Source organism: Pseudochaenichthys georgianus, chromosome 12 (assembly GCF_902827115.2).
Source record: "Pseudochaenichthys georgianus chromosome 12, fPseGeo1.2, whole genome shotgun sequence".
NCBI lineage: Eukaryota > Metazoa > Chordata > Actinopteri > Perciformes > Channichthyidae > Pseudochaenichthys > Pseudochaenichthys georgianus.
In genome coordinates, this window is record NC_047514.1 from 16,753,457 (window position 1) to 16,777,127 (window position 23,671).

General features: G+C 40.7%; 1 protein-coding gene, 1 long non-coding RNA gene and 1 other non-coding gene across 3 annotated transcripts; all 3 read right to left on the reverse strand.

The window, feature by feature from the left end:
• Positions 1-7,511: 7,511 nt before the first annotated feature.
• On the reverse strand, positions 7,512-8,636 carry LOC139434919 (uncharacterized). Its single transcript, XR_011644211.1, has 2 exons — positions 7,831-8,636; positions 7,512-7,610 (listed from the first exon to the last, which is right to left on the reverse strand). It is a non-coding gene; the product is annotated as an uncharacterized lncRNA (long non-coding RNA).
• Positions 8,637-12,074: 3,438 nt separating this feature from the next.
• On the reverse strand, positions 12,075-20,464 carry ddx54 (DEAD (Asp-Glu-Ala-Asp) box polypeptide 54). Its single transcript, XM_034096096.2, has 20 exons — positions 20,174-20,464; positions 19,261-19,384; positions 19,023-19,093; positions 18,742-18,927; positions 18,597-18,646; positions 18,446-18,487; positions 18,260-18,355; positions 17,895-18,016; positions 17,709-17,770; positions 17,282-17,413; positions 16,917-17,127; positions 16,668-16,799; positions 16,365-16,586; positions 16,195-16,268; positions 15,859-16,098; positions 15,184-15,332; positions 14,967-15,080; positions 14,748-14,858; positions 14,552-14,649; positions 12,075-14,144 (listed from the first exon to the last, which is right to left on the reverse strand). Exons 1-20 carry the CDS (start codon positions 20,282-20,284, stop codon positions 13,849-13,851), a joined length of 2,643 nt encoding a protein of 880 aa, XP_033951987.1. The 5' UTR covers positions 20,285-20,464; the 3' UTR covers positions 12,075-13,848.
• trnac-gca (transfer RNA cysteine (anticodon GCA)) lies at positions 20,007-20,078 on the reverse strand. The gene has a single exon. It is a non-coding gene; the product is annotated as a tRNA-Cys (tRNA).
• Positions 20,465-23,671: the final 3,207 nt, after the last annotated feature.

A 23,671-nucleotide genomic window follows, 5' to 3' on the forward strand; every position in this document is an offset into this window, starting at 1 on the left:
ATCTTATATACATTAACTATGAGTAATTGTATTTGGGGACACACAAGATCAAATCACACTGTCAGTAATTGAATGGGTTTGCTGAATTTTGGAAAAACATAATGAGACTGTTGCACTCTGCCCTTTGGTTGTATATTTAACCAGCTTCACCACATCTATTTTTTTTTCATTTTAGACTTCACACAACAATCCCAGCAACCTCTATGTTTAGGGTTCGCCAATGACACAAAATGCCGAAAATGTGAGAAGATACTGGGGCCAATAAAAAGTGTGCGAAACAGAAAAAAAGAGACCTTTGCGTGCTGACTGTATTTCATTTTCATGGCACAAAGGCAAGCAGCGGAAACACTGTCCTGCAGCTTGCTTTAGACGTAATAGTCCCTGCTGAAAAGCCTCTTTCTTTTCTCAGAGGGTGCATCCAGATTTACAGCTTGACAGCAGCAACAGATCATAGCAGAGACGTGGCGCTCTGGCAATGGAAGATTTTCTTTACATTACAATTGGCAGGTGGTGGGTTCAGTCGGCACGGTTTTCCCCGTTTAATCAGAAACCAGAAGATTGGATGCTTTATAAAGAGGATTATAATGTGACAGCAGAATATGTATACATCTGTAAATCTAAAGCTATCTTAAATTGTCCCCAATCCATTCCAAACTCACAGGAAGTCAGAAATATATTAAAATAACCATCACAAAAGATCCCAATATAATGATTACAAATGAGAAGGTCACATAAGTCATACTGTACAGGTAAAGCAGTGCACATGCTGGGGGGTCAGGAGGTCACCAGTTATAAGGATTGCTGGAAACATAAAGAAGGTTTTTTTAAGTAGAGGGTTTGGGCAGAAACAAAAATGATATATACGGTACACAGGAAAAGGAACCATGCATTAGAAGAATTTAACTTGTAGATTGTGTCTCCAAAAATATTTCCATTCAGTGTTTACTGCCAGAGCCATTTCTGAGCTTCAGTTTGTCACACTTCATCATAGAAATTTTACATTTTCAAAGGGATTTCAGATCGTGTGATCATTCTCCCAATCTGGTTCTTGTTCAACTTACTGTAAATGGCCTACAGCCAGCACAACCCCAACAGTCGTTTCTATCTCTAATTAGGACGTTTCTGGCCCCGAGAAGGTCCCAGCGACTGCAGTTCTCCCCTTGTGATCAAACTAATTTAGGGTTCCCTTTAAGCGTCTGCATGTGAGGTTGTTCCAAACATTTTCTGAAAGCTGCCTGTTGTCCAAAACAAACCACAGCACTGCAATTATTATAATGACAATAAACCGAGCACACCAGCAGTTGACTTTTAACAATGTCTCAACTCCAGAAATGAACCACTGAAGACATTTGCTAATGAGTTGTCATCACGTTTTTACATTGGACAAAGAATTGGCTGAGGTGAGAGCGGCTAATGTCAGTCATGTTGGCCCTGTCATTCCTCAAGTGGCCTTTTGCCTCGTAAGTGATAGCCTGAGAAAAGGGCAGCAATCTTATCATCGGACACGGAGGAGAGCCAGACTGCAGGGACGGCTGCTCAGGACACAATAAAACAGAGACCAAACACTCATATATCTGCAAACAGATAATTGCTTTGATAATGGATGAAGATTATTAAGATAATTACAGGAAAAAAGACTCAGCGTATTGGGTAGGGTGAGGTTTTTGTCTCAAGCTTTTCCAAAAAGGAACCGTTGCTACTTATTGTGATATTAATACGGAATTGATACTGTTTCAAGTCATTTTCAATTATTATCTATACTATTCTTGTATTTTAAGACACTTAAGCATAAACCTTAGTACTACTAGCTCATAGACTACACATCATGTTATACATTTTACACAATTGCTGCCATCCCTTTCCATAGAGGCAGATATTGCCCCTTGTATATCAGACAGTGTTATTCTGCTCTACTCTGGATGGTCCAGTGATCTTAGTTAGTTTGAAACATTATTCTGTTAAATAAATTATTAAATTCACCAGGAGCTATCGGTACAGTGTACTTTCATAATTGTACACATGTTTTTTTCTTCCAGGCAGATACTCAGAACTCAAACAATGCCATACAATTAAACTTGTGGGGACCAGAAATGCAGATACAAGCAGTCTTTCAAGGCACCAACAAGAGAATCACTTTTCTACCAGACAATGTGATAAACTCAAACTAATATGTCAATCAATAGGACATGGTATGAGTTGGTTAACAAATCCATGACCAGCATAAATCCAAAGTTACATTTGATAATGAATTGAAACAAAACATCTATAATTAGTGTTCCAATTAATAAAAAATAAAAAAAGCTTGGTCAAATATCTTCATTTGAAGCCCTAATGTGTACAATGGACGGACGATGTCCTCTACAGCTACATAGCCACCACATATCCCACTTTTATGAGAGCAGCAGTACTCTGAGGCTCAGGCTCTTCGGCATATCTCAAGTGGATGCTGTGTCAGTCCTGGGAACTCTAAACAAAGATAAAGCTGCCGTTCCTGATAGCTGGAGTGCTGCTGCAGCACTGGAAAGCTCTGGATGGGAAGAGGGGCCATCAGATGGGAAGAGGGAGGGGAGGGATGGTTTCAGGGGACGGGATATGAGGTAGAGGCCAGCTGTAGCTCAGTATCTCTGCGGGAGGATTAACTGATACTGTAGGCAACATTACCTCCTTCACTCCGGTTTGTTCTGGTCCCAGACAGTTAGGGGACAGACAGTACACATTCTCTATCTGGATGATGCTCCACAACTCACTTTTTATAGCCAGACCATTCTTTGCTCAGATGTGTTTTATCATTCCCCTCCACCAGTAATTAAACTTAAAAGGTTTCAGTCTCTCAGACACTATCCTCATTGCGCGAAAATGAATAAAACCATTTTAAAAGCCTCATTTGGACATTAACATTTCTCACATAATCAGCTATTCAGTCCAACAATACCGCCCCCTATACCACCCCCTTTTACTAATATATTGTTTTTCAGGGGATAATTTTCATCTTTTTCATATCAAATGTACTGAGTATGTACAGAATGTCAATGAATACGATATATGATACTGATCAACTCTTTTAAAATAAAACAAATATGTAGTGTTTATTTGTTTTCAATCTGTACATGGATTAATTAGTTATTTTCTGGAATACAATAACATTGCATTGAGTATATGAGTTACATTTTGTACATGTTTTATTTGTTGTTATAACATATTTTTGTTTCTATAGTGTCCCTGTTGTTTCTCTAACTATGACTTATAACTATAAGTCACCAACAGTGCAAATATATGAACGATAGCTGGTATTAAGTTATAAATAACTTTCCTATTTGTTTTAATTCATACACTATTGCTCCAGCTGTGGCTTGTCACAAACCGAACAGCAACCTGAGACTTTGATTTCTTTACTCCCTCGACGTAGTAGCTGGTTCGTTTTATGAATGGATGTTTATTGGAAGATCCCCCTGCTATGAAATATGACAGTGGTCTGGTGTTCATCTTGGGACAATCTCCATGGTGATGCTGCAGTGTTTTGGACCAAATACATTACCCGCCTACCACCTATTTTCCTACATCTTTAGCAGCATTCACGACTGGAAGTCACAAATCTCAGCCCTTGAGTAACTGCACCCATTAATAACCTACGATGGCATGTGCGCATATCATCCCAAAAACAGCTTGCACTGTAACCACATCCAGATGCACCGAGCCACTTGTCTCCCTCGCTCTCGTTGGCTGGAGGCTGTGCATGTGGTCATGTTTTTCACCTTCCCAGCAGCTGACGAAATGAGAGAATAATCCTCGGCCAGATGATCGACTGTTGTATCTTCTGCAGGAAATAAATTACATGATCATTTGACATGTGGCCAGAAGAAGGAAACAACTTTGGATGTGATGCTTTTCAGATGTGAGATGATGAGCCCATTATTAATGACAGAAAAGCCTAAATTCTGCATATTGTTGGAGAAAGTAATCACAATGTGTGTTGTTTTAAAAAGTTAAACAGCAACGTATGTGTGCATGCACAATAAAATGAAAGTGCAGCTTGTTAAATGTGAAAATCTCAAGTTGAAGCTATGAATAACCTTTTTCAAATAAATATTACCTTTTTTCTACATTTATGCTTAACCTTGCTTGAAAATTACAATAAAAAAGGTGAATGCAGGATTGTATATGTTTTACGAGACATAAGGGCAGGAATTCAGAGGGAAAGGAGCAATTTTGAGCTCTGCTCTTAAAAACGGATTTTTTTTAAGGCCATACGTCAAACGCGTCATATTACATCACAAAGGGGACACATCTCCGCTCTCTGACCGCGGAAATAGTAGTTGCGTTGAGCAGTCGTGTTGAGCGGTTGTGTTTTAGTGAGCTGGTATTTTCCGGTAGTTTTACATTGTATTTCACCACTTGTAATCATGGTGCAGTATTGTGTTTGTGCAGGTTGCACTTATACCAGCCTGTCAGGACAAACGTTTATCAGGAACCCGTATTACATCTCTCCCCCCCCCCCCCCTTCCCTGCTCTCTCTCTCCCCTCCGGTACAGCACCGTAAGGTAGTGTGGATTTGCATTAGGTAACGCGAGATACGGCTGATACTTGCGCATTAGTTTCTGTTATGGATCAGTATCAACAGTCCTGCCAGTAACGTTACTATATTATCAATGCTACTTTAGTTATAGAGAGGCGAAGTCCCTCCCTTTCCGGGAGCCTCCATGGGACCCCGGAAGCGTAAAATTATACATTGAAGTCAATGGAGAGAGAAAGGTTATCTTTTGATCCCGTTTGAATTGTGCCACGAATGACACATATAATGTTTGTCAATTTAAAAGAATATTTTGCAAGTCAAAAAAATTAAAATGTGTCGTAAAACTGTGAAGTTACACATTTTTTTGTGTGAAACCGCTGAGTGAACTACAGGTCTCTTGGTCTCGCACAATACGCGTCACCATCACAAAGATGGCCGTCACGTTAGCAAATGTCACCTGTTTCTTTCAGAATGAGAATAAAAGTATAAAACGAGGTGACTACAAGTCTGGACACGTTGAGAGCTGTACATACACGAAAGGGGAGTTATTCGGTTCTGTAAGAGCAGCGGGACCGGCTTTACAAGATGTTGGTGAGTAATATGAGTGCAATGTGTAACGTTAATGTCAGCTAACTAACGTGTTTTGTTTCAGTAACTAGTTTTCTCCTTTAGAACTTCGTGGTCTCTGTGTATGCTGTGGATAACATTAGTGTTCACAAGAACAAGGTATACTCCCGTGTTTTGTTTTAGTTGCTCTTCAGATTGAAACGGCCAGTTTTATATCGACTATACTGTATGTGTGATCTCCTTTTACATCTCGTTGTGTCATTTGAGTTTATTTGCTGTGTGTAGATTCAAGGGTTTTGGTTATCTTGTCAATTTGTTTGGTTATCCAGGCACAGCTGTGCGTGACTCCCTCGGGTACACTGGTATGTGTTTTCCTAATGTAGAGAGCATTGATTAATTAATAAACTACACACTGAGTCTAGATCCTGACCAAGTCCTTTTTTATTGTTGATCAAATGTTTTTCAAAAATGTATTCATACACATTTAGAAAAATACAATGTACAATCACAACCAGTACAACACAAATTACAAAAAATACAGAAAAAACAAACAATAACAACAATCAGACAAAACTATGGAAAAATAACCCCTCCCACCCCAGATCCGGACCATCCTTGTATTATTGCTCATTCAATCTATTATAGCAAGCTAACAAACATGGTACTTACTTTATTTGTACAGATCTGCATGGGAGGCGATGGCGCGATGCAGAGCGCTGTCTGTGATTGTGCACGGGGGATGTACAAATGCAGCCACGCTGCAGCATTGGCAATATGTGCCATGTGGCAGATCAGCTCCACAGATGTTGAGTGCCAGTGGAGGAAGCCTGGCACTTCCAAAGTAGTCCAGCCGGTGTCTCAACTCTACCAACAGTGAGAGGAGACATACAACCCACTGGCCAGAGACATCGCCACTCAGGATGTAGACTGGTTCAGGTCTGCACTGAGGGGCGCACAGTGTGGCATGGCATGGCTTCACCTGAGCCAGAGCCGCGGCCTCAACATCAGGCCATTGTCACCGTGCCGGAGCTGGTGAAGGGGGTCGGGGCTTGAGGCAATTCTTGCCTCAATGCGACTGAGCAGAGACCAGCAAGCTGCCATCCAGACAGCCACCGGAGGACAGCGGACAAAGTGGCAGTTACACAGGCGGGGCAGGTTGACAGCCAGCAAGTTTGGTTCTGTGCTGCGGTCGGGACTTTCATCCACTCCATGCGCGTCCCTCATGAAGAGGGTGCTCGGGGGGTACAACTTGGACGGAGTCATGGCTATCAACTGGGGGGTTTTAAACGAGGCCGAAGGGGTGAAGGCTTTTGTGCAGGCCTCTCAGGAGACAGTGTTCGAGTCTGGTCTCTTTGTGAGTGAGTCGGTGTTTTGGGAGCATCCCCCGATGGACTTGTGCAGCCATCTGCCCTGCTGGAGGTGAAGTGTCCACCATCATTATATAGGATATATATATATATATATTTGTATACATATCTGTAAATTGTATAATTTTATTTGATTTAAAAGTATTTTTGATCTCTGTCTATAAACACAAACTGAGTAAGATTGACAATAAAGTTGACTTTGAAAAATATATATATTCTTTATGAAAATAGTTGACTGTTGGAGAAATGAATCCAAATGAAACGTTGGACTGAACTACAACTACGCCTTTAAATCTCTACGGACTGTTTTTCAGTGGGATGGCAAGTTCCTATCTTTAAACATGTATTAGTTTTTTCTCAGAACAGATTTGATTTTCTGAAGTTAATTTAACTTAACCATGTAAGGTCATTATTAAAAAGTTACAATCAATTTGTTTAGGGTTGAATAAAATAATGATAAACATTTCATTTGGATAATTTACTGACAGAATAAGAAACTCAATGATGCTCTACTCACCTGTTCCTTTTTATAAAGTGAAACAGTTGAAACGATAGATTTTAGTAAACTTAAAAACAACCTTCTCCAAAAGCTATCAAGGAATATACCTAATACTTGTTTTAGAACTTTATTACATATTTTTATATAAATAGTTTGAGTGATCCATAATTGACAGAAGCTTGTGTTTACACTGACCTGTCACTCATATATTAATGTATTTGTAACTTCAGTAAACCACGACCTCACTCATTTCTTTCATCACGGTTCAGTAAACTAAGTGACACATGAACCAGTTTAATAATTATAATAACGTAGGATTGCAACTCTTTGAAACTGTAGGTGGCTCTTAAAAGAGCCCTTGTGTTTGGGTGTGCTGGTCTCAGGTCAGTCTAAGCCCTCTCTCGCGGATGCGGCGGGCCAGCTGGATGTCCTTAGGCATGATGTTGACCCTCTTTGCTTGGTTCATCTTACTGGGGGGCAGCTACATGGATGTCGGTGCAGTCCACAATCATTGTGCAGTTGAAGGCAGAATTAATGTATTATCGACTCAGAATGAAGCACAACTTCATGTCATACAACACATTGACTTTATTTGTAATTGTGTAAAAAAATAAAGCATTGATTAGCAAGCAGGACCTGCAGGAACAGAGCACGGTGATGGATGGAGCTGGGAAGAGAGAAGAATAAAGAAAACAGATCAACTTCATTATCGGATATTAAAAATTCAATTTCAAAACAAGTTGCCGCTCCTACAGTTTTCTAGTATGTAAAGATGATTTCACATGACCTATGCACAATATCACACTCAATACATGTGTGTCTCTGGGGGGTGCATTGTGCCTTTGATGTATATAAATAATATACCATAACCAAATACTATTACGTACAGTGGCAATCAGGTTGCCAGAGCAGGTCAGTGTGCATGTTCCTCAGGGTCTCAGCAGTTACAGGTGAGGGAAAGGAAACAAAAGAGAAAAAGGTCAGTAACAACACTTTGAAGTAACAACACTTTGAATAATTATCTCTTTTAATAATGTTCTCTCAGTAATCACTCAACTACTGTCTTTCCAACAAACAGATTGACTCACTATCATCACGATGAAACACGTCCAGAAGAATGGACCACAGATGGAAATTAGCTATTAGCTATAATCTGGCATATTGCATCTCTTCTCTTTGCTGAGATTAATGTTTTTGTATGCATGGTCCTTCTATAAATAAATACATGTCATGCAAAGCTGCCTGCCTGCCTGCCTTCCTTCCTTCGACTCTCCCTGAACTGCCTGATCTTTTAATGTTCAATGTTAACCATTTGAGCAGATAGCATTAAGTAGAAAAGATCGCAGATGCTAATCTGCCGTTAGCCTACCTCCCGCCCCCTTAGCACCTGGCGATAGGTTCCTCTTCAAATGTTTCAGAAAATACTTAACATCATGACTACTCTTACTGTTTAACATTTGGGTTCACTTCATGTTAAGGCTAATACAAATGACAAGGCTAAGTAATGTGATGCTAACTAACGTGCTCGCTACTAGCTATGTAGCTAGCTTGACTGTGTTCCATGCACAACATGTGTATTACCTGAGATCTCTGATCCAGCGACTCCTGAGAGGCTTCTCAATACTCAAATTTCCCCTCCTCGACTCCTCGGTCCTCCGGTAGTGACCCGGAAATGAATTTCAGCGCGCCATTTTGAAGGACGTCTCATTTCTCTAAATGCACACCGAGGACCGAGGATCGAGCATCGAGGAGGCTCTCTGGAGGAGCTATAACCGAGGATACACTGATGGTTCCTCCACGGCTCCTCCGCGGATGCATTTCCGGGAACGGTGGAGGCGTGACGCACGGCCGTACTTATCTCAGCCAATGACAGCTCTGCATGCATCCCCTGGATATTATTTGAGAACCTGCTCTCATCGCAACGCGATGTTTACAGTGAGAACAGCTGTGAGGTCCTGCAGAAAGCAGAGCAGTGTGTAAAATATATATCACTCAGTATAACAGGCCTACTCTCTTTATTTGCTTTAGTTTAGTAGATATCTACAAAGAGTCCATATTTTTCTAAAACCATTTAGTGCTTCACATAATAAAATACACAACGGCTGTAGCCTGATTATGCTTTAGCAGCTGTAGGTGTGTGTGGTACAGTATGTAGGTGTGTGTTGTACAGTGTGTAGGTGTGTGTTGTACAGTGTGTAGGTGCGTGTGTTGTACAGTGTGTTGTACAGTGTGTAGGTGCGTGTGTTGTACAGTGTGTAGGTGCGTGTGTTGTACAGTGTGTAGGTGTGTGTGTTGTACAGTGTGTAGGTGTGTGTTGTACAGTGCGCAGATGCCGCGGACAGACGGGTCTCAGTTGGTTTGATGTCCTTACTTTTAATACTTGCAAATACAACTTTTGGCCCGTAATTTCAATTCCCCATTTCAGCGACCAGAGAGAGAGGGGGGGGGTATATCCAGTCTCTGACTGTGTTACGTTATTATGAGAGTGCTCTCATACTTTAAATTGTATATATTTATATAAATATATTTGTGTGTGTGTGTCCGCATCTGTAGCCTGTTATTGTCTCATTATACCGCACTCTCAATGAATTCAAATAAAATATGTGGGGGAACAATGTTCAGCTGATCTAACAGAGATTATAAAATATGACAAAACACTCGACAGCTGATGCAGCTGTTGCCACGTCATAATGAACGGACGTCGCTTTAATATGACCGCTCAGAGGAGAGGAGTTCTCATTTCTTTAAACGTCTGCTACTTCCCCTCCTCTCTCCTCGGTTCCCCTCCTCGGTCCTCCGCTCGCATCTCCTGTGGGCGGGTCTAAGTCTCGAGGAGGGGAGTCGAGGAGGGGAGTCGAGGAGGGGAAATTTGAGTATTGAGAAGCCTCTCTGGTCCTTTCATCAGACGGGAAGCGATACAACGAGCTATGATCTATAAGTATGATCACTTATGTGATTGCAACCTGGTACAAAGCACACAGGCATCTTGTAAAAGTGAATTTATTTTTAGCAATCTCTTATTTATTGGAGGGAATAAATCAGTTATGAGATCTTCTTCTTCGCTTTAATTACGAGTCGCTCGCAACCACTTGGAGCATTATCGCCTGTGACATCACTTATGCGAGCCAGAATGGGATTTGGGATTTGTAGTCTTTGTAGTCGCGTATTTTTCATAGTCTTATATTTCAACAGTTTTACGACAAAATGTGACTTTTTTGACATGGAACTTATTGTTTAAGATTGACAAACATCATATGTGTAGTTCGTGGCACAATTCAAACGGGATCAAAAGATACGTGTTCTCTCTCCATTGAATTCAATGTTAATTTTTCGCTTCCGGGGTCCCATGGGCCGGAAGTAGATGGGCGTGACTTCGCCTCTCCTGATATATGATAGCTAACTTTACAATGTTGTGATGTGACGTTAGCTAACATTCTGTAGCTGACGCCGATCACTCACCAAGATAGCTGCCCAGTTCTTCACTGGTTCTCCTCACACCACAGCTCAATTTCTCTCCGATGGCCGTTATTTCTTCTAATCCTTGGCTGCTCCTGGTCTCTTGGACGCCGAGCAGGCTCATAATTATAAGGCAAGGCAAGGCAAGTTTATTTATATAGCACTTTTCAACACAAGGCAATTCAAAGTGCTTTACAAAAAATGAAAGACATTAAGCATTAAAAAATAAAAGCTAATAAAATAAACATTAAAAGAAAAAATACATGGATAAAAGTTACAGTGCAGTTTAAGATATGAATAGTTCAATTAAAAGCAGCGACAAAAAGAAAAGTCTTCAGCCTGGATTTAAAAGTAGTAGAGTTGCAGCGGACCTGCAGGTTTCTGGGAGTTTGTTCCAGATATTTGGAGCATAATAACTGAACGCTGCTTTACCATGTTTAGTTCTGACTCTGGGGACAGAAAGCTGACCAGTCCCTGAAGACCTGAGAGATCTGGATGGTTCATAATTTAGCAGGAGGTCAGTAATGTATTTTGGGCCTAAACCATTCAAAGCTTTATAAACCAGCAGCAATATTTTTGAAATCTATTCTTTGACACACAGGAAGCCAGTGTAAAGACTTCAGAACAGGAGTGATGTGATCCACTTTCTTAGTGTTAGTGAGGACTCGAGCAGCGGCGTTCTGAATCAGCTGCAGCTTTCTAATAGATTTTTTAGTGAGACCTGTGAAGACACCATTGCAGTAGTCGAGTCTCCTGAAGATAAAGGCATGGACAAGTTTTTCCAAATCCTGCTGTGACATTAGTCTTTTAATCCTAGATATATTCTGTAGGTGATAGTAGGCTGATTTAGTAACTGTTTTAATGTGACTGTTGAAACTCAGGTCAGAGTCCATGACTACACCTAGATTTCTGGCTTTATCTGTTGTTTTGAACATTGCAGACTGAAGCTCAGCGCTAACTTTTATACGTTCTGACTTGGCTCCAAAAACCATTACCTCAGTTTTATCTTTGTTTAATTGGAGAAAGTTCTGACACATCCAGTCATTGATTTGTTCAATGCACTTACTCAGTGTTTGAATTGGAGCATGTCTCCTGGTGAAATTGTTACGTAAATGTGTGTGTCATCTGCATAGCTATGGTAACTTATTTTGTTGTTCTTCATTATCTGAGCCAGTGGTAGCATGTAGATGTTAAAGAGGTTAAAGCTTAATATTTAAGAGGATTTTTTCTTCCTTTCCTGTCTTTTTTCTTTTGCCTGATATGCAAATTCTCACTGTGGGCGAGTAAAGAGTGGAATGCAGTTTTGGAAACTTCTGGGACACCATGATACACTTGCAGTGCTCGTTTCCACCAAAAGAGTGCAGCATTGTACCTTATTAGGATGCTGTACTATTTATAACTACTTGATTCAATAAAGAATACAACTGGTGGATTCAACCCCTTATTGATCACATCATTTGATGAAAAACCTGTTGTGGACCTTGCATTCTCCCTCAATCCAAAGTTACCTGGAAAGCATCCTTACAACCCAGTACCTTGTTTTTCATTCCCATCATCCACTGGAGCAAACACTGGGAACAATCCAGACTTTACATCAGCAGGAACAAAAGATATACAGACTTACTTAGAAGCAGAAGATCAAGGGAATAAAATGACAAAGATTTTTTTCAAAGCGTGTGGTTGTACCCTGACTGGGCTTTATTTAAATGTACAAAACGACTCCAGACACAGTTCCCCTGATACTATGACACCGTTTAATTTAGCTATATTGTCATCCTAAATGAAGCCCTAGTGTCTCCCATCTTAGGGTGCGTTCACACCTGCCTTGTATAGTCCGGTTGAATCGAACCCTGGTGCGTTTAGCCGCTTGGTGCGGTTCATTTGGGTGGGTGTGAACGCAGTCCGAGACCTCTTAAAGGTGGGGTAGGTAAGTTTGAGAAACCGGCTCGAGATACACTTGTTATATTCCATGGAATGCTCTTAACATCCCGATAGCAATGAACATCTTAAGTGCTTTGTCAATAAATCCATTAAAAAATGTCATCTGTGGAAGCTGTAGTACTGTAAAAAGCACGACCAATCATTTTAGCCGGCCCGGCTAAAATAACTGGATGGCCTACCTGCCTGTCAGCCTTCCATCTGTGCACAAACTTATCTCGTGCCCTCATTGGTCATGTGCGCGTTTTTGTGTATTGGAGGAGGGGCTCTGTAAGGAAGTGGCAGATTTTTTCCGGCTGTGTATTTTCAAATTCTAGCGCACTCGAGCTGGTTTCTCCGAAATTACCTAACCCAACTTTAAGTGAACTAAACAACCGGACTCTGGTCCGCTAAAATAGGTGGTCGCGGAGCACTTGCTTGCGAACTCTGGAGCGGTTCATTGCTGGTGTGAACGCAGTCCGCACCAAAACATAGGAAGCGTAGTATTTACATGTCACAAGAACGCGGATATCTTCAAAAATCTTTAGCGAAAGTGTCTTTCAAGACATCCGCGGTTGTTTAGTTAAAGAGTGAAGCAGAATGAAGTGTTGAACAGTGTCGTGTAAAGTAAAAATTCTCCGTCAGCTACATAAAAGTAAGAACACCTGTCGTCGGTGAAACGCCCCTCCTTACTGCAGAAAGTCTCTCATGATGTGTTATAATGTTTTTTAACAGACGTTGTCAGATTATATAATCATATGCGCGGGCCACTAGTGTCTGTTGATCTCCAGATTAACAGCAGCATGAGAATAACCTGCCCAAAGTGCCGATGCTCCATGGCGGAGGCTCCGGTAGAAATTGCCGGGATTTTTGTTTTTACCCCCTTAATGTCTGACCAATGGAACAACATTTCCGTGCACATGACTTGAGTTTAAAATGTATAGTCCGTTTGAGTTTTGCCCGTGTGAACGCAAACCGAACCTTCTGAAAAATGAAACAATGTAACAAACTGTCCTCTGGTGCGCACCAGAGAAGCGGACCATTAGGTGTGAATGCACCCTATAAGACTTTCTTCCAGACACAAGGACTCTGCTTTTCAAAGCTATGGACTATAACCAGGTGCAGCTATTAAAGAACACAGCTTCAAGAATGAAAATGTATATATTTTGAAGTCATTTTATAAACACACCTTTTTTTGTTGCATAAACATGCAACTGACCGCAAATGAAGACACGGAATAACATCTTATTCAAATCTGTATGTTGCCATCAGTTTATGTGTATAAGAATATCTCCCTACTGAAATACACTAATCTGCCGACACAAATCAAAGGAAGATAATCCAGTTTATCGGATTCTTCTTATACATACTCTGAGGCCAGAAGTTCCACAACTCGTCTTCTTATTCAATCCATAATCGTGAGAGACACCGTGAAACTGTATAATTGGTTTTGAAGATAATGGGCCTCATCATCATCCAGTCCTCCGTAGTGCCCTCCATCTCTCTCTGATATTATTCACTCAGTGTCCTCCTCAGAGTCTCTTCTTCATTTTACCCTTCTTCGGACCACCCCGTCCGAAACCTGACTTCTTGACTTCTCCGGCCCACTTTTTGTTCTTGTTACGGACATTCTGTAGGGTGCCGCTCTGTAGGAACTGGTGCTTCTGGTCTTTCTTGCGCTGCTTCAGGATCTGGTCGCTGCTCTTCAGCTCTGAGCGCACTCTATTGCTGCCGGGTCTCTGCTGCAGTCCTCCGGGACTCTGGAAGTTAGGATTATTTCCACGACCTCGTCCACGGCCACCACCACGGCCACCACCACGACCTCGACCTGGGAGGTGGAAGAGACACAATGAAGGATTAAGAAAAGAAATGATACTGGTACTTTTTGATATAACATATGACTATAGACTTTTCATGTAGACCGCAAGTTATCTTTATGGTTGTAAATTAAAGCTGACATCAACATTGTAGTATGGGTTATTTAAAATTTCTGGTTTGATAAACTAGTTGGCATTTTGGAATGGATGATCAATTGGTTTTATTATAGAAGCCATTCAACTGGTGACCAGCCACAGTTCACTTTGTGTGTAGACTGATATATACAGTTGTTTTTTCAGATATTGCGGCAATTTTTTCTTGTACAGGGATTGTCTATTCGTGTTTTGGTTTGACGCTTGCTTGCCTTAAATTGCCCATCTAAGTACAAATCTAATTCACGACGAGATGCTCTCTTACCTCCTCCTGGTCTCCTCCCTCCTCGTCCTCCTCCTTCTTCTCCATCTGAACCAGCTCCACCGTCGTCAAACTTGTACTTTTTCTTCCACTCCTCGTAACTTCACATATCGTTAAGGGACACAACGTCTCAACATCACAGCTACATATTGTCAGAGTGAGAGAACAGTAAAACCGAATAAGGACACAAAGAGGATACAAGTTCTTCCTGTTCTTCTTGTTGGCGATGACCTGTCCACCATCGGTTTTGATCTTCTTCTTATGGTCCTCCTTTCCTACCTCTCTCACAAAGCGCTTCTTCTTACGGTCCCTAGGAATGATAAACAGACGCTTAATTATGGTAAAATGAGGCAGAATAAGAAGCACGAGGTGTCAGAAATAGTAGAAGGGCGGGTACAGAGCATATTTAAATCCTCACCATTTCATCACACTCTTGTTTTGGTTTAACTTGTTTCCATCATCGCCCATCAGGTCCAGGACAGCTGAGGAGGCCTGCTGATCAAAGGCGGTGCCCTCTCCACCAAGACTCAACCTAATACCACACAGAACATGAGTTAGGGTTATAATGATCAATTATTTAACCATGCCCAATGTCATCTTTTCACATTTTAAAGAAGCCTCAATGGTCGCCTCACCCTCTCTCAGAGTTGAAGTCTTTGGGTCTGTAGGGGATGTAAAACTCGGAGTCTTTGCCCGACTGTCTGCTCCTCTTGTGCTTTGGCCATTCTTCAAAACCGTCCTCCATGCTTCTCTTTTTTCCACCTAATACCAACGAGAACACCCCCTGGTGGAAAGAGAAAACATTACATATTTACATTTTTTAGCATTTCATGCCTTGTATAAAATCAAGATTGTGTAGTTTAGTAAGAGATGCTGCCCTGTCTTATGAAAAGTTTAAAAGATACAGATTATATTCAGATAATTTATGAGTCAATGAAGATTAGATGAATCAGGAACTTTGTTGATATTTCTGTTTGCTTTTTTTTATATATCAGATTACATAATAAATGTAATATCTTTGGGATTGGTAGACTAATCAAGAAATATCCATCATGACGACTTTAGATGTTTTCTGACCTGGACAAAAGGATTAAGTTGAAAGTAATAAGCAGAATATTAAAAAGGATTTTCCATGTCTTGTAACATATAATTGCTTGTTTATACTTAGTTGATTTTAATGTGGGACAGCGCTATATGCCATTTCTTCCACCTGTATTAATTACAGATGACCAAACACACTGGATGTGGAGCACCCATGATAAAAGGAAACCCAAGAGGACAAAGAAATGCAAGACGTTTGAGTTGCTTGCCTTTATATCGTCTTCATCTTCGTCTGAGTTGTGCATTGCATCATCCTCATCGTCAGCTGTGGTGGTGATGGTGGTGGTGGTGGTGGGGGGGGGTTTGACAGGTTGATGCAGCAGGCTCTCTGCAGCCAGGCTGTCCCTCTGTCTGCTGAATTTCTCCACCAGCGGTTTGTCTCTGGAGCGCTTGGCCCGCATCACCCCCCCAGCCTGTGTCTTATTGTTGGCGTTAATTTCGAATATAGTCTACAAATAGACACAAGAAGGCAGTTTGCGTTATTACAGGTAAGCAGAACATTGCAGCGCTATGAGAAACCGGAATCATTATCTATGGTAACTCACCGCTTTAGATTTGTAGCCTTTGATGGCATCAACTATTTGAAGGCGCTCCAGTTCCATTTTCTCCAAACCTAACCCTAATAAAAGATCAATACAAAAAAAACCTGTTACCAACTACAGTCAGAGTATCATCATCACTGTTGTCTCTATAGTTCATTCCCTTCCAAACTGACCTAGTAACGGATGAACAGCCATGCTGGACAGATCTGTGTTTTTGACCCGTCTGAAGGACTCAGGTGAGGGGCTTGGTCGAGACTTCAGGTACTGTTTGTAGGCATTCTCCGAGACATGGAGCATGTTTTGCAGGTCCAGGGAGTTTTCGTGAGCCGTGACCAAATGAGAACTTTCGTCATCCAGGAGACTCTGAGGGACTCGACCAAACACACCCTCTGAATCTGAAGGAGGGGAGGAGAGGGTTAGATCGGAGAACGTGACAAATAATCAATCCAAGAGTTTTTTCAGTAGTCAAAGCCTACCTTGTGGGAGTTCAGGTGTGGCGAACACAACAGGTCTTCCGAGGAAGAGGTGAAGGTCGTAGACAAAAGGCATTTCGTCTGGACCAATCATGCTGTAAGCTACACCACTGCGTCCAGCACGTGCCACACGACCTGATGGGAAAACACAGATGATGACCAATTGCAAAATAAGCTCATAAGTTCTTCCCGCAAATAAAATGTGTCAAAATGAAAGAGGTTAAACAAGATAGTGTTGTCTAAGCCACTCACCAACTCTATGCAAGAAGAGCTTGGGCTTGGAGGGGAAGTTGTAGTTGATGACATTGTCCAGCATGGGAATGTCAATACCACGAGCAGCAACATCCGTCACAATGAGCACCATGGCTTTCCGGTGCGTGAATTTCCCTATGTTGATCTTTCTGGCAGTCTGATCGAGGGCGCTGTAGATGTAGGCACACTCGATGCCTTCTAAAGTCAGCAACTGGATATTAAAACAAAAGTAAATACCGTTAAGCAAAGATGTTTTTCTTTTTTATAAATATAAAGAAACTAACAAAACTAGACTTGAGTGTGTGAGGCTTCATTGAGGGAAAAAATACACACAAAGAGAGACACATCTGCCGTTTGGATCTCACCTCCTTGATGTACTCTACGTGATGTCTGGTGGCTACGAAAACCACCGTCTGCTCCTGAGGCTTCACTATGTTCCTCAGCATGTGGAGCAGCAGTGCCTGCTTGTCATCCACGCGTATATGGAAAAATGACAGCTGAGGGAAGACAGGAGACATTTAGATTTGGTAAATGATGGACAAATATGAAGAAGATTTAGCTACAAGCTTTCGATGTAATTTGCACCTTTAACAGTTATTTATTCATATTTTAAAGCAATTAATAACAGAGGTCTGAACAGGAGGTTTCTCAGGTCATAATTATGTATTAACAAGCCAAAATAAATTTATTATTTATTATGAGAAAAGTAAAACAAATGTTTTCCTTTCAACCTTGGTGTTATTGGATCATTCTAGCAATTATTTCAGGTGTATTAAACTGTCCTTTCTTTACTTTGATTTGGTCACTGAGTTTAGAATCCACATCCAAACGAATCAACACTGGTTCAGTCAGCCCTGCAAAACATATAAATAAATGATTGAGTAAACTGTGTGTTATGCATAATTTGATGATGATTATTATATTTGAAACCATATTTAAACATGATGGATGCATGTACAACAGAAGTGATTGTCTCACCAGCTCTGGCGAACTCCACCAGCAGTTTGGGCAGAGTGGCGGAGAACAGCAGAGTCTGTCTGCTGTCTGGAAGCCTCCGGATGATTTCCTGAAGCTGTTCGGCAAAACCCATTTCAAACAACCTGAGGAAGAAGAACACCGAAACGTTCACACATACATACATACATACATACATACATACATACATACATACATACATACATACATACATACATACATACATACATACCTACATACATACATACCTACATACATACATACATACATACATACATACATACATACATACATACATACATGGCAGCAGGTGTGAATCCAAGCTGTGAAATGACAATGAAACACCTATAAAGAATTCCAATTCTCACCTGTCAGCCTCATCAAACACCACGTACTCCACACTCTGCAGCTTCAGGTTCATCTCCATGATGACGTGCATGAGACGACCGGGGGTACCGATGATTCTGTGGGGGGGGGGGGGCAGAGATCAGGATTACAACATACAGTACATGGATGAGGAGAAACGACATTATGAGCAATTTCAAAACACTCACATGTCAGGGTTCTCGTGAAGAGCGGCAAACTGATCATCCATTCTGGAAAAAAGCAGGGACATTTACATTAATGCAAAATCAAAAGATAACTCTATATATCTGAGAGTACAATAGAAAACTAACAGCACAGGAATATTAAGAAGACACACACCTGTCACCACCAAGGATCAGAGCAGTCTTGAGGCCAGTGAATCTCCCCAGCTACAATACAAAAACAGTGAAACAGTTATAAAAACAATCAGGGATGCCACTTAATATTAGTCAGCAAATCAACAAACATTCATCTGATTACGAACCTCTTTTGTGAACTTCATGGTCTGCAGTGCCAACTCTCTGGTGGGGGTCAGGATGAGGGCCCGGGCCCCTGTGGATGAGGGGGCTTTTAACTTCTCAAACATGGGCACCAAGAAGGCAGCTGTCTTACCGCTGCCGGTCCTCGCCATGGCTACGATATCCTTGCCATCCAAAATCACTGGGACCGTCTGAAAGTGGTGAAGAGGATAATTGTGAATGAAATGGTCTGCTGTTAGAAGGAACAGATGTTTGATTATGCGATCCAGAAAGAGTATTAACTTACCTTTCTTTGGATCGGAGTGGGGACTTTGTAACCCTTCTTCATGACACCTTTATATACAGGGTAACTGAGACCTGAAATAAACAATAATGTATTTATTGCGTCTATTGAAACAGTGAACAAGACTTCCTTAGCTCAAATGTTTAGGTAAATATTGGCAAAAATCCAATATTGTGAATCTCTATCTGCAGGTTACCAGTGGAAAAGCATCCCTATCTGTGCACCCTTCACTGGGACTTACCCATGGACTGAAAGCCTCCTGACTTCTTCTTCTTCTTGTTCTGAGCTCTGACAAGCTTCCTGGTGTCGGGCTCCACATCTGACATCCAGTCTGATGTGGAGAGGCATAGGAGCTTCTTTCCAATCTGTGAGGACATTAAGTAAACACAATAGCTTGTTAACAACACAAGAGAGGTACCTCAAAACGCGCCAAGTATATCAATACGTGTTGGTAAATTCACCCGTTAACATGTTTTCTTCTGATGTAAGGAGAAGTAGATGTTTTCCCTTGATAATTCTGACAACATAGTGCTCAAGCTGCCCCTGAATATGCTGCTGGGCATAGGATGTCTCCCATTTCAATTAACTTGTTCCGCACATATACACCATATACCTTAAAAGTCTCTTTCCATATCATGGTTAGAGATAATCACAAGACCTTGATGTGAGCGGTTTCTTGAAGAAAGTAGATGAACTATAAGGAGTCTAGCACACTTACTTTTGTGCCGCAATATAGTTGGAAAAAACATATCCTTCATTTAACTATTTACAACAAGGTCTGTTGATTATTTGGCGTAAGCATGTCATGATGTCTTGTAAGAGAAAATGCTGTTAAGTTATATTGAAGTCACATTTGCTGGCAACACATTTTAGCATCTCTCTCCCAACAGATCTAGATTGATAAATAAAACTACGGATAAGAACAGATAATAAACCTGGGTATATTATATGTATGTCATACAAGGAAAGCTTGTCAAAACAAAAACCAGGGGGCATCCGGATTTGAACCGGGGACCTCTTGATCTGCAGTCAAATGCTCTACCACTGAGCTATACCCCCGCATAAAAGTTATGACAGAAAAATAGTTATTAGCTGCCAACGGGATATACCATAATAGGACTACTAAATAAGTTGTTTTAAATGCTGTTCCTTACATCATCATCGTCGTCTTTAGGTTCCGCAGCCAGCTCAAAGTCGGAGTCCTCCTGATCTTTGCTGCCTGGGTAGCTCTTCTTCTTCGTCAGTTTCTTCTTCCTCTCCGCCATCTTGAAGCTTGAATGCTTTCTTACACTGCTGTTGGTAACTTTTATGTACGGTTTATGAAATAAAACGGTGTGAAAGACTAGTCAAAACGGCTCACGGCTTCTCAACACATAACAACACGGCAGGCAGACATGTTAGACACACGTGTGGGCTTCTTCTTCTGCTTCTACTTCCGCTTTGTGTGGACACCAGTATGTCGCCCAATGTTAAACACTGCCACCTACTGCTACGGAGCCTCCAGCTATACAATCAGTGCATTCAAATATTTAATTATGCATAGAGTATTACATTGTAGGTTGTGTAATTTATATTATCTTCAAACTATGTCTCATTTACTTTCAGCTCATGCAGATTTGATGAGCTGTACTTCAAACAAAGCCATTAATCCAGGAGCTGAATCCCACACACAATGTTCCAGTCTTGCTTTTCAGTCCCCTTTTAAGTTACTGTATTAATTCAGTGGAGAAGATTGATATTTCACTGAGATTGAATAGCCCTGGTGAACAGAGAGGAGCGGCATCCTGTATACTGATTTGCAGATGTCAGGCTTTTTTTGGTTTGTTTCTAAAATGTCAGGTTCTATCTGCCTATAGTTCATATTTTTGAAATCTTGCTTTTTCGCTTATTTTATGAACTGCCAATTTTCTCTTATATTACACAATATAAGAGACACATTGTGTTAGTAGAATCCGAATCAGAAACAGGTTTTTTGCCAAGTAGGTTTACGAGGAATTTGCCTTGGTGTACATGGTGCGTACATAGACATAGTTAAAGAAGATACAAATAAAGATAACAACTATGGAGCTAATTTTCAGCCAAAACTACACAAACAAACTAAGCATATTCCACAGATGCCCATATATGACTCACCAACAAACACAGTGTGTTTAAATACAAAACACCATCCACAAACCAATGCATCCTATTCAAAGTTATTTACAAAATGTCATCAAAATGATCATATCTAGGTTATCAGGTTGTTTTGCAGAAATAATCTCATTTCACTCCATCTGTTTGAGGAAAATGAACAAAGCTGCTTTTCGACCTTGATTCATATATCTCAGTATTTTTAGGCATTATAAGAACTTTTTTAAGTAACGGCATTGCCCTAATATTCCTTTATCGAGATGACGATATATTTATATAAAACAAAACTCATGGGGTGATCAGAGCTTTTCTTTTTGTTGCGTAACTTTTCATGCAGAGGACATTTTGGCAGGAAAAGCCTACCCATCCATGCAACAACTGTCACAAATCCGGAAATTATGCAAAAAGATTTCTTAAAAATTATAAAAATAAATGTGGTAAGTATTTAAAATAATTCTGTATTTTGTCATTTCCTTCTTTGTCAAATAATACTATGTCATTGCTGCAAAGCTTCCAGTCCATTCCTTAATGTTGCCCTGCCAAAGTTTATCTTGAGTATCATTGCTTTACAGCCTTGCATCCAAATGAATTGAACACAGTCAGTTGAATCTGCTACGGGATCTAATATTTTCTTTGAATTGTTATTTAGTTTGACGAAAAGTTTAGATTAAAAGTTTTTCTAAAAATGTGTCCCTTGAAGCCTTCAATATTGCACACATTCACTTCCAAGCACATTAATTGCTTGGAAAATGTAAATGTCAGTGACGTTATACGTTTAAAAAGAAAAGTGACGTCTGCTGCTGCTGAAGAAAAACAGCTATGCAGGACATCAATGAGCTTTGAGATATGCAGCATGTTTGTGATCAGGAGCCAATAATGGAAATACATCTCAGCAGAGTGTTTCTTTAGATCTTTTGTAAATGTAATTTCTGTTTTGATCAAAAGGAGCCAACTTGTAACAATATTTTCATAGTTCATATGTCTTTTCAAATCATTAAATATAGTGTGGCTTTGATTTATTATTTTCTAATAATGCACATTTCCCATCGTTCAGCATGTCATAGAACTTGTTGCATTTGCTTATGTCTATCTGTTGTTTATAAGAAGTCACGGTTTATATATTTTTGTAATCACCCAGACGAAATGTATCCTGGATGATAACACTGACACTAATATGGCAGCCAAAACATGTGCTGTTTGAAGTCAGTGGGCTGATGAACAGTAAATAAGTCAACACCATGGCAACAGTCTGCAACTAATGCCATTCATATTCCCTCACAGAGCCCGGCAGCCGTGGTCCAGAGCCAAGTCTGTGCAGGACGCTCTGACAGAGACTCACAGGCAATAGGGTACAGCATGCAACCTACAAAGGTCACTTAATTGATAAAGCCTGAGGAAGATTGAGATGTGTTGTTGGCAGGGACGGCAATGTTTCGGTGCTTTTGACCTGGCATTTAAATGAAGCGAGAGTTGGCATCCGAGTGTATCAGGTCAGCCTGCAAAGCTCCTGGCAGTGTCTTAACTTTCAAACCCCCCACTGTATAGTGCTCTCACACTGAAAACAGGCTCCTGAATCATACTGCATCTACAAATTAGTCTATTTTCTGGTGTTGCTTTATATTCTTGAGGTAGTTTTTGTTTTTCTGAAATTGGCTATGAAAGAAAATAGGGTGGCATGTTTTAATTTTCCTATTGGGAGTATGGCGACATAACGTCTAAGAGCACTGCCATTGATTTCATAGAGTATAAAGATAAGATCTATGAAGGACCAACATACATAGATACACGGATTTACTGTATGCCAAGCTAAACTGCATCCTGATCTATACGGGATTTACAGCGGGTTATTTGACCTTTCATAAACATACAGTGTAAATCGTGTCACTGATAACTTTAAATCACACACAAATATGCTGGTTCACTCTACAGTCAGAGACTAAACAGGCTGAATGAAAGTCAATGAGAAAAGAAATGTCAACATGTCTCAGGTTGGATTTCTTCTCCAGCAGAGTGTGTGTAGCAGATGCCGCTTCTAAGCCTTGGAGATTGGGGGGGGGGGTATGTTTAAATTAAAAGATTATTGAGCTGATGGTTTGTAAAGCTAAGGCGGAAGCACTTAAATATTCTTCTACTCTATCTGTGTCGATTTAATTATTTATCAAGTGCTCTTTAAAAGGCCAATCATAGATTCAGTGGACCTTTTAAAAATAGTCCAAAACATCCGATTAGCATTGCGAGGGTTGTGCTGCAACATATCGTGTCCCTCGAGCAAGCCATCAAATGCTGGTTTGATTTTCCAGGCCAGACGCAGTACATCCGAGGGGAAAATTAATCTCAGAAATCAGATAACAGCTGCTCAAAAAGTTTTAAATGGCTGCGTAAGAGAAAATACTGTATCAGCTTTGGAGTTGCATCCCATTAAATGATTCTATCCTAAATAGGAAATCTTAGAGTATTTGTGAATTTTGCAACTGAAATACTGCTCCTCCTTAGTCTAAACTCTGATTCGAACATTTTGTCCC

Excerpts from the sequence above, each read along its gene's own strand:
- ddx54 (XM_034096096.2), bottom strand. The coding sequence starts at position 20,284 with ATGGCGGAGAGGAAGAAGAAACTGACGAAGAAGAAGAGCTACCCAGGC. Across the intron at positions 18,928-19,022 it reads CCACTCCGATCCAAAGAAAG|ACGGTCCCAGTGATTTTGGA; the intron begins GTAAGTTAATAC and ends CACCACTTTCAG. Across the intron at positions 15,333-15,858 it reads AAGATGAAGACGATATAAAG|GGGGTGTTCTCGTTGGTATT; the intron begins GCAAGCAACTCA and ends TCTTTCCACCAG.